The sequence below is a fragment of the Pipra filicauda genome, unplaced genomic scaffold (assembly GCF_003945595.2).
Source record: "Pipra filicauda isolate LSUMZ 115617 unplaced genomic scaffold, ASM394559v2 scaffold150_size2825430_pilon, whole genome shotgun sequence".
NCBI lineage: Eukaryota > Metazoa > Chordata > Aves > Passeriformes > Pipridae > Pipra > Pipra filicauda.
The window spans coordinates 2299104-2318745 of NW_024103996.1; the positions used below are offsets into that span (position 1 = coordinate 2299104).

The 19642-nt window shown below is 42.5% G+C and overlaps 1 protein-coding gene across 3 annotated transcripts in view; it reads right to left on the reverse strand.

The window, feature by feature from the left end:
• The window catches only part of PTPRE (protein tyrosine phosphatase receptor type E), a 100918-nt gene that overhangs the window by 71470 nt on the left and 9806 nt on the right, over positions 1-19642 (reverse strand). Inside the window, exon 2 of one of the 3 annotated variants that reach the window (XM_027737120.2) lies at positions 3960-4040. The exons of the other annotated variants lie outside the window; for them this stretch is intronic. Coding sequence (XP_027592921.2) covers positions 3960-3982 — 23 coding nt within the window. The 5' untranslated portion in view covers positions 3983-4040. The remainder of the gene's footprint in view (positions 1-3959; positions 4041-19642) is intronic. 3 annotated transcript variants of the gene reach the window in all.

Consider the following 19642-nt stretch of genomic DNA (forward strand, 5'->3'; position numbering starts at 1 on the left):
TATCTTGGTTTTTCCCCTGTACATTCTGGTCCACAATCACTCAAAACACAAATCCACCCCCATCCTTTTAAGTCCAAACCATACAACCAGTTTCACAGAGACAAGTCACACACATGTACATTTTAGGGTAAAAAAAATACAGGCCCAGGAGACTAAGGAAGAAGATCCAAATTATATTTCCAACTCTCTTCCTCCAAGGAATTCATATTTTGCTATTCTACAGTCCTCTCCTCATAATATTAATTTTTATTTAATATTCCTGGAGAGCTTATTCCAAGTCAATCAATGGACAGCCTATAAAAGTAATTCTGATTAATTTTCAGGCCTTCAATCTAAAACTAATTAAGTTACATTTCAGCAAGACCTGCACATTAGATGTATTTCAGCTGCCCCAGTCCTGTGGCTGCTGGTCCTTCCCTGCAGTCCCAGCACCATTTGGAAAGATTTATCCCTGTCTGGCAAAACAGAAGACCCACAACATCTGAATTTCCCTTCAGTGGTCCCAAAGATAACACACACTTAGAAATACAGGTACACTTTGTTAAATTGCATCAATAAATTGATTATTTTTATTTTCCTTTTATTTACCTGCTTCCCAACTGATGCAGAGATGCCCAGGAGCAAACACCACCACCCCAAAGGATCCATTTTTTCAGCTCAGTTGAATGTTCTGCCTCTCAAACTCGTCTTTGAGGATGTATCAGCCAAAAAAAGAGTGAGTTTTTTATAGAATACATTCAGTTTGTATAGTCCCACCCCAGTGATGGAAACCCTGAGTGCTGAGTATTTTGCTTTAGCATGTGATAAGTGCTCATCCCACAGATGCAATGGAATAACCTGAGAGGCTCTGGCCACATTAAAACATCAACATTTTCCTCCTGTGACTGGAAAATAAATGTTCAGGGATATCAATGACTGGTTGAAGCTGAAACAAAGTGAAATCACCTTTTTTTTCCAAGAGAGCCGCTACTGAGGACATGGCTGTGTATTTCTATTCCTGGAAATATCAGAGAAAATCTTCTTGTGGATAGGTAAACAAAATATTCCATGTACAGCCCTCAGTCTCATCACACCCAACTTGCAAATACTGGGGGAGGAGGGAAGGGGAAGTCACAGGGAATTTTTTTTACTGCAATTTTCCCTCTTCCCTACAAGGGACCATCAGCAGATTCCCACAGCAGATTTCCCCAGCCATGGGAAAACCCAGCCTGGGAAACTGAGGTTCAGCTCCTTCCACCCTGCTAGGAGCTGGCTTGGACACTGTTCCCATTGCTTGGGTGCCCCTCACTCCTCACCCCCAAAAGTGGGTTCCTTCAACCTATTTGCAGGAGATTAAATTCCAAATCCCATCTCCACATCTTCATTCATGTAAGGAAACATCTGACAAGCAGGAAGAACAGAATTTTGTGTTTAAAAAGACACACAAACCTGACAGAACAAGTCCCTTTGAAAAAAGTAACCAGGTCCCTTTGGAAAAAGCAACCAGGTTTTTATCTCCCAGTGAGAATGATTTTAACCATATTATATTTTCAGAGCTCAGCAGGCTCTAGATAACTATTTACAGGCATTTAAAAGAACCAAGAGTTGTGCCCTGTGAGATGACAAGCAAATTTAAAGCCTATCAGATGTAGAAAAACAAGGAAATCACATCCTGGGAAGCCACACCAGCTCATTTTGAGAAGGGTGGCGGGAAGAGGAGAGGTTAGAGTTCACCCATGTGCTTCGTGGGACCAACAACCACAAGGCCTTTTCCTTAGACAATATTAGCAATTGCTAATAGTGGAAAAATCAGAAAAATGGCAGATATGAGTTAGTGATTCTCAGAAAGCCTCATCAAGAACTCAAAGCCTTGTTAGATGGAAGAGCTGAACTGATTTGCTGCCCAGAAATCTTTCTGGCAGCTGCAGAACCGACAACGGGTAGCTCTGATTTTGTGAGATTCAAGTCAATCTCTCTCCATGAAGAGAAGAAAATGAGGATAATTGGCTCACATAGCTCCGAGCACAGAATGCCTGGCAGAGCTGCTCACTCCTGTAAGGATTATCCCAGAAATCCCAGTGGCAGGAGGCACTGCTGGGGTGCCAAGGGCTTCTCCACGTCTCACACACATTTCAACAGCAAAGATAAAATAAAATAAAATATATATACACATCTGCAGGGAGAGAAACAGAACCAAGCTGCATTTACCAACACCTCTGCAGTGTGTCTGAAACATATCCCTTCCTTCCCTGTCACATCAGGCATCAGCCACAAACAGCTGCCCTGGGGCACATTTTGTGCCTGTGATCTGCTTTTCCAGCTCAAGCCATTGAAGTGCAGGTTACCTCTCTTATAAAACTAATCTCAGCCTTATCAGAAGCAGCAGAGGAGCAGTTCTCAAAAAAAAAAAAAAAAAAAATCACATCCTCAATTCTTGTCCCTCATGCTCAAGTAGGAGGCTCAGGGGGGACCTTCTCGCTCTCTACAGCTCCCTGAGAGGTGGAGCCAGGGGGAGGTCAGTTCTGCTCCCAGGGAACAAGGGACAGGATGAGAGGAAACCTCAAGTTGCACCACAGGAGGTTTAATTCGGATATTAGAGAAAATTTCTTCACCGAAAGGGTTGTCCAGCTCTGCCACAGCTGCCCAGGGCAGTGGTGGAGTCCCCATCCCTGGAGGGATTTAAAAGCCATGTGGATGTGGCACCTGGGGACATGGGACAGTAGTGGCCTTGGCAGTGCTGGGAATCAGTTGGACTTGGTATTACAGGTCTTTCCCAACCTTAACAAGTCTGTGATTTTCAAAGATTCTTTAAGATTCACTAAAGAACCACAGTCGTGCTGCTGAAAAATAAATTGGACACAATAATGGGACTGCACCTCATTTCAGGCTGATTTTGCACCTATTTCACTCTCCTGGCTTTTTGGCCATATCACAGAACTAAGTTGCATAAAGATATATATTAATAAAGGATATATTTCTGGAGAGCAGAGAGCCAAGTCTAATTACCAACAAAATTTACAGTAAGTAAATTTAGGTCAACACTAAGTCAATCCTAGTCTGTAAAAAAGCACTTCAAAATAAGAAGAAAACCCAGTAACCTATAAAATCACACCACATTGGCTTCCAAGAGACCTTTTATTCACAGGTCAAGTAAAGACGATAAAGGAAAGTGCATTTGTGGGAGAAGTGCAAATTATGCCATAAAAATCCTATGAGAGGAACCCCTTATGTCTGAACAGAAGCTTTCCAGCCAACAAAGCTGCATGAAATCCTGAGATATACCTCAAAATTTCTTTTATGGAAAAATCCTTAGTGTTATCATCCACTGCTCAACCCTGGAAACTTCGTTTTCCCTCTCACACAGACAGGCCCAGGGCTTTGATTCTTTCAGGGAACCAACTAAAGGTATTAACTAAAAATAAAAAGCAAACCAGATCAGCTTAAGTAGCTTCCTTAAAAAACACATCCTATTTCCCAGCATGCTAATTAATAGAACAGAACTGATATTTTGATATCATGATTAAGAACAGTTCATTTTCAGCATCTTTCTCAACAGCAGATCAAGGCAATTAACTGGCAATTTGCTCACTAAATGACTTCCCAAGATGTGCTACTGAGATAAGGAAAAGCCTTCTTTAAAGTGCCTTTGAGCCAGCAAAAGATGAACCTGCAGGGAGTAATTTTTAAACAATGTACAACTCGATTCTCTGGTAGTAAAGCAAAACTTCTGCTTCGTGAGTAATGACAAAAAACATGAATTTAGGTGGAACAACAAAACACTGGGGGTTTTTCTCCTTATTTCCCAAACTGTGCCCACTATAATTAACACTGATGGAGGACACATCCAAAAGACCATTTTTATAAAATGTAAAACTGAAGGTCTTGATTTCATTGTATTTTAACCACAGGACACAGGTGAGGAGGTGTGAGCAGATGAATCTATTTTTCTGCCCTTTCCTCTCTCTGCTCTAACTACTTACTGGTTTTCACAGTGGTGTTTCATGAGGAGCTGTGCTGGTGCCTGGACAACAGAAATAAAAGAAATGCCATTCTTCAGGGATCTGGAAAAAGGATAAACAGGAAGGTGACAAAATCTGCATGTTTAAAGATACTCAGTTTGGTCAAAGTTAACATTTCCTGATCAGATTTCAGAGAAGGATCTCACACCACTCAATCGTGACCGATGCAAACTGGTCAAAAAATAGGGAAGAAAGCTACAGAACTGGACATCTCTCAACTCAGCAGATAAAAAGATCTTGAGAAGAACTTGCTGGCTTTGAAAAGGTCCTTGTCTCTCTGCACATCCCTCCTCACAGCGCTGCCAGAAACCCAAACCACCTGTAAAGTGCAAGCACAGATCAAAGCAAGGAGGTCCCCAGGCAGGTTTGTTGTCACGTGGTGCCAGGCCAGGTGATTTCTGACCAAAATGCAGAGGTTTTGGGGTCAGTTCAACCACATCTTGCACCCAGGGGAGCTGGCTGTGATGGCTGAGAGCTCTGTCCCCCCACCTCCCAGCACTGGCAATGAACCACTTTTCTAAATATTGCCCAAAAGGGCCCTCAGGAGCAATTCCAGTGATTCATTCCTCAGCCTTCCTAAACCAACAGCATTCCCCCAGCAGGACATCATTCGAAACTAATCTGCCTAACTTTCTCTGCAGCTTCCCAACCTTTTCCTTCTAGGAAGGGCTAACTCTAAATACATTTTCCATCTCTAGTTGATGCCTGCAGAGGTTTCTACTCCTATTCTGCACAGGGAAATCCTTCCCTGCTTCAACAAAAAGATCAGAAGAAAATCATAAAAAAAGACTCATGACTGTTACAACTCTGAGATGTTTAATTAGTGGATGTTCAACCACATATGCAAAATGCATCACTGAAAACACAAGAGTAGATGGATTTTAAGACATAACTGTACTGACTTGACCAAAACTGGTTTATTTTTCAACATAAAAATCAAACCAGAGTAGAACTGTGTGTCTGCCTTCATATATGTAGAGCTGTGATTAGGTATATATATATATGTATATATAAAGTGTATATATATATATGTATATATAAAGTGTCATTGCTACCACATAAACCTATAGTTATATAACTTATTTGCTTTACAAACTGTTCCTGGTGTTGCACATCCTGGTTTAATGGGATAGGAACAGCACAATTTTGGATAAAAATACTACTACAGTGGCTTAAGGAGATGAACTCTGTCCCAAGGAAAGGTGGTAGTGAGTAACCAGTACAGAAACCTGGTATTTTTTGATCAGGTTCACTCCTTAATTTCCTTAAAATCATCAACAATGGACTATAATGATGCTTCTACTTCACTAAGTCAACAAATCAAATTTATATTACAGAAAAACAATCTTTTCCACATTTAAGTTGAGCTCTCCCTCTGCCCTACTGTCTTTATAAGCATTGATAATTTAAACATTACATAAATATAAAATTTTACCTTCCTCTTAATCAACAGACTTGTTTTTTATTTCCTATATTGTACCACTAAGAGCAGGGCTAAAAGCAGAAGCATAACAGTGCACCTACTTCACGAGAATTAATTTAAAATATATTTCAGGGAACGACTGCAACCACAGGATGTTTTAATACAGTGAATTCCCAGAAAACACACAAACACCTGCTGTGACAAGCCCCACTATTCTGTCAATACAGACTCTGAACAGAAGAGTCAAACATTTGCTTAGACTAATCACAATTATTAAAAATAATGAAAAAATGAAGCAGATTGATGATAAAAATTGTCAGGTTCTCCAGCGCTTTAGAATATACCCAAGTATATTCTATATATACCAGAGTGCAGTTGGAGTTGCACACAAATGTGAATTACCTTCCTAAGTCATTCCAAGGACTCATTTTTTGCCTTTTTTTTTTTCCTAATTCACAATTAACAGTAGCAAGTCACTTAATTTCATGTCCAGCTTCCTGGAGAGGGTTTCAGATGGACAAAAATGCTCAGTGAGACAGAATAACTGAGACTGAGAAGGATCTTTGGCATCATCCTGCCCAACCTCCTGCTGAGCCCCAGGCTGATGGGATATGTATTGGGGGAGGATCAGGGAGAGGATGCTACAGCCCCCTGGGCTCCTGCATTCCATCCCCAGAGGGAATTTTCTTCTCCCCATAGAACAGGTTGCAATTTCTCCTCATATAACCAGTTTGTGCCTCCTGTCCTTGTGCTCTGCACCTCAGGGTAGAGCTTGGCTCAGTCTTCTCCATGACCTTCCTCCCCACCCCACAACTCTTCTCCTCCAGACTCTTAATTCACATCCTCACACCCTTGAATTTGGCTCTTCCAGCACGGGGAAGCTTTTGGATGTCCCTGTGCACAGCATCCCTGCCCTCCAAACAAGGGCCATCTGCCAAGCTGCTGAGTGTGCCCTTCATCCCATCTCCAGGTCACCGGCAGAGATGTTCCACAGGAATACCTGGCTGAACAGCATCCGGTGGAAAATGCTGTGTAAAGACCTTCACTCTCACGTTTGTACAGATCAAACAAGGAACAGCTGCTGGGCAGATCTGACTCCAGAGCTTGCTCCCTGCAGGAGCTCATTCATTTAATTTTCATCCCACGTGTCACCAGTGATAGGACAATGACATCACACAAAAGTCCTCAATGATCTCCTGGAAGGTCAAGAACCTGCAGAACATGCCAAGTTTCAATATCTACCTCAAACAAGCTTCCACAGATGTGAACTTATTCGGTAATCATCTGCATCACAAAATAAATAATTTTTTGAAGGGCCAGGGCCAACATAAACAGGAAGAAAACACTGTGTTCAGAGGTCAGGCTTTGCATGTTTTTGATGTACTAGGGATGTTTGTTAGGACGTTGTAGATGCACACAGAATACAAAAACAGGGCTACATTAACTAAATCCAACTCTTGTACTGAATCTTAAAAAGAAAGCCAACAGAAATTGCTTCTTGATGAATATAAAATGCTTTAAGACCTGCAGTTATTCCAGCAGACTGCAATTGCTGATGTTTTGACTGTTTGCCTCAAGCACTCAAGGGAGACGAACTAGCAAATGCCACACACCTCCTTGAGCAGGAACACAAACAGCTCAGCTCAGCTTCTCACTGACAGGAGTGCAACTGCATTTATCCCAAATATTCTGGTCACTCACCCTGCATTCATGGTTGCATTAAAATTCCACAACCTCCCCTCAAAAAGCCTCAAAACCATAAATCCTTGAATCCAGTTTACATGTGTCACCCCCCCCCCAAGGTTTCTTTTAAGCACCTTTTTCTGCCTGAAATTAATTAATTTTATCTACTGAAAAGGCTGAAAGTCCAGAAAGAAACATGCCAACTGACTGTAAAACTGATCATAGGAAAGCTGAGGTTGGCAAAGAGCTCTGGAGACCACTTGGGCCAATCCTCCGTGGAAAGCTGGGCCTTAGATTAGGTTTTCCAGGAACTGCCAAGTGAAGTCATCAGTGTTTCATAAATTTACTTGAGAACACTAATTATGAAAATGGCTTTTGCTCTGTGCTCATTAAGGAACTTCCTCTCACGCACAAACGAGATGACAACAACACTGAGGCACTCACTGCACATCCAGCTTTAAATAAACCCACAGATAAACTCCAGATTATAACAGAGAGGTGAAGCTGCACCAGACCTGACCTGGCCAACACCCTCAGCAGTCACATGGGTTATCCTAGGAATCTCCTCTCCATCTACCTTCCCCTTGCCTTCAAAAGACAACAGAGCAGCGAACACTGTTTTGGGGGAAGCCCATGAGGCTGTTCATAAAGTCTATATAATTTACGGGCATCTCTGCAGCCTTTAGTCCTGAAGGAGCACATCAGGACAACAGGATATGACTCCTCAACTGGATTTCCAACATGATGGCACTTCTGATGCCGTTTGTCCTCCCACGGGCAGCGACATACAAATGCCATTTCCCTGGAGATCCTAATTCCCACCAATGCCACAGGGTGGTAGCACTACTAAAGAGATGGAGAGCAGCGAGGTCTCACACAGGGTTTGGGGTCACGCTCAGCTGCAGGTTGTGGGGTCTGATGTTACTCTGGGAAGTCCCTTTCACCCAACCTCCCCAGAGCCAAAACAAGACGACACCACCCTCATTTCAAGGAGAACAACAATTTGTTCTGGAGCTCTGCATCACTCCTTTCAGTCATTTTTCCAACATCTGTGCCTGGATGAAACAATGGAACACAGTAGATGCAATACAGATGGCTGGAAATTCATTGCAAATGCCCAACTGTTGTGGGTTTTCACCACAAATGCATCAACCGGCTCTTAATCGAGCTGGGTGTGGATGGCTGACGCCAAGTCCATCGTCTCAGAGGGCTACAACTCCACAAAAAATCACCCTGCGGCAGCTTGTTCCTTGGTCTCAGACGAACACAACCCCCCAGTTATTATTTACAGAGCAGCAGAACACAGTGGTTCCATAAGATGGTTATAAACCTCTTTATCCTTCAGTCAAACCCTCACTAAAGGTAAGAGTCCACTAGAAACAGGGGAAAAAAAGAAATTAAAGGCCTGTTCGGCTTTACTTTGTAAGTGCCACTTGTACTTTAAATATACAGTTTTCCTATGGCCTAAGGCATTTCCACAAAACAGAAATCCATGGATTCTCGGGCCAAAGCTTGTAAGCAACTCCTCATTGGAAACCAGCCACTCCAGATCTGAAAAAAGACTCCACCACCAGGAATCTAATTCAGGAGAGGACACAGCAGGGAGGAGGAGGAGGAATACCTGCCTTTAGGAAACAATGTGTCTCAAAAATGTTGCCCCAAATATGAGCCTTCAAGTGTCCAGTCATCCTCATTGATCAGTTATAGCAGAAAATAACACTGAGAGTTTATGGGTTTGACTTAAGAGCATGAGATGGGAAAGGGGTTTGGCAGACAAGGGTGGAAGAAAATCAAACAAATAAACCCCCACAAGCCTCAAACCTGAAACGCTCAAGTTTTGCCTTATCACAGGAAGTGTTCAAGGACAGGTTGGACAGGGCTTGGAGCAACCTGATCTAGTGGAAGATGTCCCTGCCCATGGCAGGGGGTGGGACTGGATGGGCTTTAAGGGCCCTCTCAACCCAAACCATTCTGTGATCTATGATTAGGGAGTGAAATCATTCAAGTCAAAGTTGTCTGTTCACTGGGATCACTCAGTTCTTGCTACTCAACCAGTTTCCACCAGCACCACCTCTACCCTACCCGGACAGGGACATGAGTGCCAACAGGCTACAGGACTGTAGCTGCTGCAGAAAATTAAATCACGTGGGGTTTATTTAATTGTTCATCAGATATCTATGGAAAGATTACAACGTTTCAAAAGTTAGCCCCAAAAATGCCTCAAAAATCCCATCCTCGGTCAAACTGCTGAGCGCAGCCCTCTGCCCTCCTCCTAGACCCTGGGTGAGCTCTGTGAACTCCTCATGAATAACTCCCCCGTAGGAGCAGACACTGCTGCATTCATTCAGAAAACAAAACCAGTATTATGAGAAAATCTGCTGCTCACAATTCTGGTGTAACATCCCCAAACAACAGTGCAATGTCAAAAATGGCATTTTGCTTCCCCGAACTCGAACACTGAGATTTCTGACACTCTGTAAGCAAGCAAAAAAGCTTAAGGTTTTCTCCTCTGACACATTTTTTCCAATTTATTTATTATTAAATAAACACATCTATATTGTTTTTAAGGACTTTGTTCTGGTTTTCCCTCTTAACGACCAGATATTAAAACCTCATGGAGCAGTTCCTGAATTTGCACAACTGCCGGCGTCGTGCGAAAGCACACGGAGAATTTCTGCCTCCAGCAGATTGTGGGGCTTCACAAAATGTGCCTTCCTGAATTCAGAGCTGTCTAAACTCACAGAATCATGGAATTGTTTAGGTTGGAAAAGCCCTCTGAGCCAATTGAGTCCAACCATTCCCCCAGCACAGCCAAGGCCACCACTAACCCATGTCCCCAAGTGCCACATCCACAGGGCTTTTAAATCCCTCCAGGGATGGGGACTCCACCACTGCCCTGGGCAGCTGTGCCAGGGCTGGACAGCCCTTTCCATCATGAAATTTTCCCTAATATTCAAATTAAACCTCCCCTAGCACAACCTGAGGCCGCCTCCTCATGTCCTATGGGTTGTTCCTTGGCAGGAGAGACCAACCTCCACCTCACAAGAGCATGACAAGAAATCTCAGCATCTGTTCTACTCAACAGCAACTTTTCCAGTCTCTGGAAAAATTCAGCATTTGCGTGTCCTTGCTCCTGCCACCTTCCTGCTCTCTCAGCAATGTCTCTGTCACCGTCACCTCACCTGGCACATCAAATTTATCCCTGAAACTACATTATCCAGACTCCCTGAACTCCTTCAGGTTTCTGTGCTGATCATCAGGTTTAATTCCACAGCAAGTAACGAAAAAGAAAGAAACCACCACACAAGTCATTGAGTTTTTACCAGTTGATGACCCTATTTCTTCAGTTCTTTAGTTGTTATTGAGTGTAGAGTAGTTCCAGAGTACACAAGGAAAATGTAGCACAGTAAAGTCATCTTTAGGAAAGGGTTTTTTCCACTTCCAAACACTTACACTGTATATTAAGATCAGCTATTTAAAAGAAAATTAACATAACCTAACTATAGTTACAAGCTATGCAACGGTTTCCATTTTAATCTATCATTTTCTTTTGGAATTTTCTGCAATAGGTGCATTTCCTTTAAAAAAAAAAAAAAAGAAAAGAAAAGAGAAAGGTATCTACATGACCTTTTTTCCCCTCCAGTTGAATGAGGTTGCACAAATAAATCCTTGGCTATTTAAATATAGCATCCAGATAAGCTATTTATGGAAGGTCAATGTTTACACTTTGGACTCCAGTCTCATTGAGATCAAACATGTACAACTCCAGTGCTTTCAAACTCCCTCTGTAACGGGGAACTGAGGCTGTAAAAGTACCAAGAGAAAAAAGGAGGGTTAAGACTCTTTTTCATCCTTCACTTCCACGTGAAGCCTCAGCAGCACGTGAATATGGATTTTGCATTTCATACATAGCACCACAAGTTTGTGAGGTGCCTTGGGACCCTTGAAAAAGGCCTAGAATAAATGAAGATAATTTTAATTAAAAGCAAATTAAAGGATCTTCTAATCCAGGCAGCAGCAGCAAATCCACAGAGAGTTTTCAGAATACGGATCCTTGAAGTTCCAGTGCTTATAACCCTCCTTAATTCCAGCTTCCTTCTCTCACTTCCCCCCAAAGGAGGCTCTGGAGCTGCACGAGATCAGGTTTATTATGAAAATTCTACTCTAGTTTCTAAAAAAAGATTTTGCTCCAGTTTGAGCGGCCTGAAGCACTCACACCCACACGGAGCAAATAACAATAAAGAAATGAGAAAGGGAACATTTTTTTTCCTCACTGCAGGGGAAACAAAAAGAGATAAGATTCTGTTTTATGCTTTTAAAAATTTCATTTCAACACTGATTAAAAAAGTTGGAGTTCTCCTCCTTGGCAGGAGGCTTTTAAAATACAGCTCAAAAAATAAACTAAGGAACCACATAATAAAATGTTATCACAGAAATGGCCCCAGATTAGAAAAGTCACAATGTGTAGGAGTAAAATAGACATTATTAATGCAATAAATTAGTAGTTTATAATAAAATAATTATAAAAATATGTAAAAAATGTAATTAAAAAGTAGTATTTGACTGTTGTTCTTACAGCAGGATGACATTAGTGGTGAGGTCTCACTGGGTGCCCTCTGCCTATCCCCACTTGACCATTCCCTCTCCAATAACTAAAAGAATGAATTTACAAATCCTCCTAAAAATAAACAGGAATCTAAACCCAGTAATAGTGTTTATTTCTGTCTCAAAGGTATTTTAACATGTAGTTATCTCATTAAATAACTGAATTCCTCTACGAAGAAAAAGTTACAAAAATCTCAACCTTGAAGGGAAAAAATCCAAACAACTGAACAAGAGGAACAAAAAAAAAAAAAAAAAAAAAGAAAATGGGCAAAGTGCCTGGAGAAAAGCTGCTTTGATTTTGACACATGGGAATAAATGGAAAAAAATATTCAGCTACCCCTTCTTTTAATCAAAACATCTTCCATCTCATGTGCAAATCTCAGCAGCTGAGAAAGCATCCTACTCAATCTCCCCAAAGTGGTGTCAGCATGTTTTATGTAAATACTGGTTAACAAGGGATGTGTGTTTGCAGCAAACATTTTTGGGTTCTGCTTTAGAAGCTCTGGATCTACCTTTGGTGCCAGAGGAGAAACTGGAATTCTGAAGGAGATGTACACAGAGGATATAGGATTATTTTCCTTTAACAGCCAAGATGAGTTTCTCATCAAAGAGCTTTAAGTAGATATTTAAGAAATTAAGAGGAGCAAAACTTGATGACTCAGCTCTGCATCAATCTGGGGCGTTAAACGTCTCGAAAACAACTTTATCTGCAACGTCCAGAAATAACACTGGGGTTTGATGACATTCTGGAAGGATTACTGGGGCCTGGGGGACAACCAGAGGAGTGTCACACGAAGCACAGACATTAACAAGCTCAGTGGTACAAAAGCACCCTCAAACAGGGATGTCCAGGGAAAGCAACAAATTGACCTGAGAATTTGGGGTTTGGGCAATGCCAATCCCCTCTGCCCCAGGGCAAGGCGGGCTAGGGCACCTCCTGCCACTGCCCAAGGAAGGGGCAGCTCCACCCCAGCCCTCCCTGGTGTCACAGGCACAGTTCTTCTCATATGACTCTGGAATAACTGGGTTAGTATTCCTCCTGGTCCATTCCCTTACTTTTGGCTTCGAGTGGGTGTCTATAAAGACACGACCACCCATTGTAATGCAGCCACCTGAAACACCTCAGAGCCATCTAAAACACCCCACAGTCACCCCATAACCATCTAAAACACCCCATAATTATCTAAAACACCCCACAGCCACTCCATAACTATTTAAAATACCCCACAGCCACTCCATAGCTATCTAAAACACCCCACAGATGTCTAAAACACTCCATAGCCACCTCATCAGCATCTAAAACACCCCATAGCACTCCCACAACCATCCAAAATACCCTAGATCCAACTCACAGTCATTGAAAACGTCCCTTAACTATCTAAAACACCCCACGGCCCCCTGAAACACCCCACAATCACCCAACATCCATCTAAAACACTCCACAGCCCCCTAAAACAGCCCACAGCCATTTAAAACAGCCAAGTCATCTAAAAGACCCCAGAACCATCTAAAACACCCGACAGCCATCCCATAACCATCTAAAACATCCAAAAGACATCTGAAGCACCCCACAGCCACCTCATAACCATCTAAAACACCCGACAGTCACTCAAAACACCCAGACATCTAAAACACCCCATAGCCACCCCACACCCACAGTGGAATCCACTTTTCAACGTCACACTGAAAGCAAGAACAGCTCACAGCACTGGAAAAAACAAGAGTGCAGCACGTGCACGAACACAAACAGCAGAAAAACAACACCCAAGATCAAAGGCTCCTTTTTTTCCCCTTCCTCTCTTCTCCCCTCCCTCCACAGCTGAGAACCCCCTCAGCAGCTCTGCACCACATCACCACCAGTGCTGGCATAACTTGCTGTAAGCCAGGCCAAGAAATTACCTGGCTTAAAATAAATAAAGAAATGCAAAAAAAAAAAAAAAAAATAAAAAATTAGGAAAGCAATTTCCAGAAGGAAACATTTCCCTGATGTGATTTACAGCCCACAAATAACGTTCTACATCTTCAGTGAGTGGTAGCTCAGGGGCATGAATAGGTAGCTGAGAACAGGCAGAAAGCTATTAATTTTTTACTGGAAGAAGACATTTGTATAACCACAACAGCCTTCACTCAAACCAGCTAAACAACACCATGGCTAGTTCATTTATTTCAGCCTTTGTCTGCCTTCTCTGTTTAGTTTCTAACTTTTCGTGTTTAAAAATCTCCTTCCCATAATGGCTCCCTGGGGGCAAAACGGAAGATAAACAAGCCAGAAAGACCGCCTGGGATGAGTGAGGTAGCTCCTCCAGGAATGGCAGGTCCTGCAGTCATCACACCTACAGCTCCAGAAAATAACGATTTCCACAGATTTTAGAATGATTTTGCCCAGTGTGGTGGAAACAGAAGCATGAACCCCCTCCCCGTCCTGCTGCCGGGTCAGCTCCGAGGCAGTGGACACTGGGAGCACAATCTACACAGTGGGGATCACTGATAAGAGTGAACGAGTTATTTCCTTCAATTCCCTCTTCCACAGCCCATATAATGTAGCTCTACTTCAGAAACATGATAGATTGTGTTAAATATTACTTAAAGAATATATTTTTCCATCCACTGCAAAGCCTGTTCCCAGTGTGATAACACGAGGCGCTGGATGGCAATTTCTATTCTTACTCAGCTCAGAATGTTATCAGCCTGAAAGAAAGGTAACTTCCAGATAAGCACATACAATCCCTCATTTCTGAGGCACTGAGTTTTATCACAAGGGGTTTCTCACAGTCTCATACCTCAACAGCAGGAAACATTTCAGTATTGCCTTCATCTTCATCCCAGCCCAACCTTTCCTCAACCCCAACCATCCCACAATCAATCAGCAAGATCAAGTAATTGTTTTGTCATCTCATGTTGCTGCAGAGATGTGATTTCCCCCCACATGACTGTCAATTTTCGTTATAGATGTGTTTTGATGCCAAGTTCACCTACAGCCTTTTCTTCCTTCTCTTTAAGAATAAACATGATGTGAATAAACTGTTTCTCTGCCTCGGTGCAGAAGAAACTTCCAGCCTCACATATTGAGCCATCTGGAGAGGACTCTTCCTTGGGAGAGCTGGAAACGTGCAGGAAGGAGGACAGCATCCTCCAGAGACTCACAGTGATGCCTGAAGGAGCAGAAATTGGTTCCAAGTTTGTTTTCTGTAACATTGAGGGGATAAATAAAAGTTCCTGCCCTCAGGGAGCATTTCATGTTTGCATTTATACAACATTTCCTTCATTTGAATATTTTGGATGTGTGCTACAGGGATTTGACCTTTTTACTTGAATGCTGCTGTCCCAATCCCTTTCTGTAGAAACCAGAACCGCTATTTGTCTAATGTGGGAGATGGAAACTCCAGCTTGTATCAGTTTTTGCTTATTTCAGCTATTCTTCTATACAAATATCCCAAAAGAAATGGTGAACTTCATTCCTCCTTGAGTCATTATTACTGCTGGCTCCAGGAGCACGTCAGATGTTCATGTTCAAAGGACTGGATAAACAACCAGAAATCCAGATGCAAAACAAAAACTACCAGCGGGAGGGTGAAATGAAAATAGATCAATCTCCTTACAAAAACACAAGATTTCATGTGGACTCTATTTCGCAAATTATGATGAGGAAGGAGTTCTGCAATTCCAAGATGAAACCCATAACGGACACTGATATATTTTCTGAGATCTCCCAGAGTTGTTCAGGGCTGAGGATGACAACTAATACAGTGACTCCTGTCACCTCCAGAGTGTCATAACTTCCAGTGCATTACACACATTTTTACACAGTGAAGTCCACAGATGACAGGGTTTTGAAGACAAAAGACAGATTTGACTCTCCGTGGGCTCTTCAGCTGCCCCAGTCACTTCCACTCCTTAAATACTGGTGAGCTTTGCCCAGCTTTTGGCACAGACTGCCTCTTTTTCCATGAAGAAAACACTCTCTGTGACTTGGTTGTCTTCAAAAGGCTCAAATTACAGAGTATGTCTTTCAGATGAACTTTTCTCTCAAAAACTGGTGGTCGGATGAGCCTCCACAGATGGATTCAGCTATAAACGCCAGAGCTGGAATTCAATTGGCTTAGAAAGGCCTTTGTTGCTTGTGGGCATCCACAGCTTCTCTGGGCAACCTGTACCAGGGCCTCACCACCCTCACAGGGAAGAATTCCTTCCCAATATCCCATCTAACCCTGCCCTCTGGCAGTGGGAAGCCATTCCCCCTTGTCTTGTCCCTCCAGGCCCTTGTCCAACGTCCCCCTCCAGCTCTCCTGGAGCCCCTTTAGGCACTGGAAAGGGCTCTAAGGTCTCCCTGAAGCCTTTTCTTTTCCAGGTTGAACACCACCAGCTCTCCCAGCCTGGCTCCAGAGCGGAGGGGCACCAGCCCTTGGAGCATCTCCATGGTCTCCTCTGGACTCACTCCTGCAGCTCCACATCCTTATATATAACCACTATTTTCACAATAGCATGAATTATTCCACAATACCAGTAAATATTTTATTCCAAGATTAGCAGAAGTGTTGCTCAAACAGAGTCTGCACAGACTCAGTTGGCTCCTGGCTGGTCCTCGTGGGCTACGGGCAACTGAGGTCAACTCAGCAAGAACAGGCAATAAATCTGTTCCATTTGTTGTGCAGAAACATCGTGAAAGGAAAATGAAAACCGGCAGAATTTTTCTTTTAAATGCTACCAGTAAAAACGTTACTGAAGACATCAGTGACGGGAAGGTCTCCCCAAAGGGATGAGCCGAAATGAGGCGTAACATCGCCCAGACACGGCCCACCCACACACAATAACCACTGCTCGCCATTCTCAGCAAGACAGTTGTTCCTTCTCTTGTAAAAACAACCTTGGAAAATGCCCCAAATCTGCTAAATTAAACCCAGGTAGCATCAAACTGCACTGATTTGCTCCAGTGGTGTTCAAGTGCTTTCCTTCCGGCAGGAGCGAGGGATCCCTGCCTGCTCCAGGGCATCCAGGCAACATGAAACTACATTTGAAAATCCAGTTTTGACAGGCAGCTACAGAATAATGCTTGCTAATATTATTTGAGGGTAAAAGGAGAAATAGTTTGGATTTATATCTCTGGATCACAAGGCCATGAGATAATTTTAGTCCCCTCTAGGATCCAGGTTCCTCGTTCATTCAGATCCAAGTAGAAGATCTGAAACAGATTTTACATCTGATCCTATCTGGCCAAAAGCTCATGGGCAGACACTCCAGACAACCTCAGACAACAACAGCAGAGACATTTCCAAAACAAGGAAAGCTAGCTGCCCACTTGGAATTTTCTTCTACTGCTCAGGATATCGGGTCGGATATATTAAAAGCTATTTCAAAATCAAATGCACTGGTAGAGTCCCAGAGGCCCAACAACAATATCCTTTCCCCATTGTCCCGAGTTTGTTTGCTTGGAAACAAAACCCACAAATGATTTTAGCATTCCAGACGTTTATAAACAGGCCATGCCTTGTTTGTCTGTTCTTCCTACGGGAAGACTCATCAGCATAAATGTATTTTATACATGTTTGTATGAATTGGAGAAGAGAATTAAATAAAATTAATAGGTGACAAACAATTCAGAAGCAACTTGGGCTGCGGGGATTTGCTACAGAGATCTCTCATATTTGGGAGATATGAGCAACATCAACTGTCACAAACGTGAATCTTGCTCCATTATTTAAGTTTGGTCATGATTAAAATAAATTTTAAAAAAACCCAACCCAAACTAAAGAAACACAACCCCACTGCAATCCCAACAGCTCCCAAAATAATTTTACTACAACAATTCCCAACTGCCACTACTTACTATCCCAGAACAACTGGAATTTGATTCTGCATTTACTTAAGTCTGAAGCTATTTTAAGTACCCACTATTTCCCAAATTCCTATTACCAAACATCCTATGTTGCAATTAAACAAGAGTTACAGTTTGTAAAGACTCTGATCAAAGAGCAGGGACATGATGCAATTGTTTATATGTTTCCAGGGAGATATAAAAAGCTACAAAACACCTGGTGGTTTTAAGAGGTTCCCATGCGAGTTCTTAAACACGGAGTTCCAAATTCCCCAAATGCCTCTGTGCTTTCTGAGTGTTGTTTCTTTCTGGCCCTGAAAATTAACAGAATCTCTTTAATACCTTGGAAAATATATTAGGTACTGTTCAACTGCTGCAAATCCCTAAGTGGCAAATTCTGACATGCCACCAATTCCCAGCAAATATACTACTACTACTGGTATTTATGTGCTGTATCGCTGTAATTATTGATTTGAGATGCTGAAAGCAGCTTAAAAAGTTCCTCTTCTACCTGAGAACACAATATTTTGCTTCATTTATATTCCACAGATTCAATTTCTCAACACATATAGAATTAATACAGTATTTTTAAAATAAAATTATAATAAAAAGGTCGATCTTTAAGAAAAGCATTATGCCCTTCTGATCTAATAGATTAGGAGAAAAATAAAGCTCACACATATAAAACACAGCCATAAGCCCCAGATGCTCAGAAGTTTCTATCACCTGCCTTTGGCTGAGGGAAGAGGGACTTCCCTACGGTCCTGCCTTGCCGTTGATGGGATGAAACAAATCAGTGTTGAACACACTCATTTTTCCCCTTGAGCTTCGTTGCTTCTGTCCCTGAGGAAAATTCTGGTTTCTGTGCAGGGATAAAGGTTGCTGTGAGCCCTTGAAGCAGCTCCCATGAATAGCCCCAGTGTTCAGCTCCAGAACCCGGCGCGTTGGCCAACACAATGGGGGCTTGTGGTTCCTCAAGGCTGGGCCTACCAGACATCAACAGATGGCCTTGTGTCACCTCCAGGGGAAAACACCCCATAGAAATACAATATTTTCTGTAAAAATTCAGCTTTTTTGTTTCATTCCTGCATGTTGAAGCAACTTTCAATAACTGCCATCAAAGCCGTGGCGTGTCTCGAAACAAAAGGCAGTCGGGAAATCAGGATACCCGAGTGAAAGGTACAGCACAACCAGATCTAAGTCATTAAAAAATGAGGGCAGATCCTGCTCTAAAAATCACTTTTCTGACAAAGTCTTTTATGCACAGAAGGATACACGTGCAAGGTGTTCTCTGGGTACATTATGCAAAGCAGAAATTATGCAAAGCCCATCACCCTCAGCAACTGCAACTTCTGCTCTGTACCAGGTTACCCTGGGAAGGTGATGAGCAGAGACAGGACCCTGCAAACCCACTCCCACTTTTCAAACCCTGCCCTTAGGTGGGATTTTTATCACCTTGCCCATCTGCCACTCAACCTGGGCATCACCACAGCCCTCACTTCAATTCAGGGTTCTCTTCATCCTGCCTTTCCCCAAGAGCTCTGTTCCCCAGCACAAGTCCCTTCCACCCCTGGGAATTAAAGAACAGGTTGAATTTTCAACTTCTAATCAAATCTTAAAATCCCACCTTGCTTTAGCTTGATTCCCATTCAAACCATCCATGTACTTTGTCTATAAGGTGACTGCTGTTACTTGCATACTAGAAATGGCACAGTAAAAATATTTCATCTCTTTTGTCTTGTTCTGTTGGCTTTGATGAGTTTCTTTTAGTGGGAAGAATCAATCTCTATATATGTATAGACAGAAATAGCTGTATAAAATATATACATTACCTAACACTGGAACTCAAGCAGTTTATTGCCCTATCTCCCTTCCCTCAGAGAGTGACAAGACAGGACAAGTGACAAGAAGGACTCTCAGTTTAGGGCACAAGGCCACAGGTTGTCCAAATTATCCCTACAATAAGGACAGAGCTTAAGTAAACCAACCTCCTAGTTTCAGTGTGCAGTGCTGGAGATCTCACAGACCCAAGTTTACAAACTGGGAAATACATGTAATATTCAAATAGCAATGTATCTAGGTTCCTAGAAGCTTTTATCATCTGACAGTCACAAATAATTT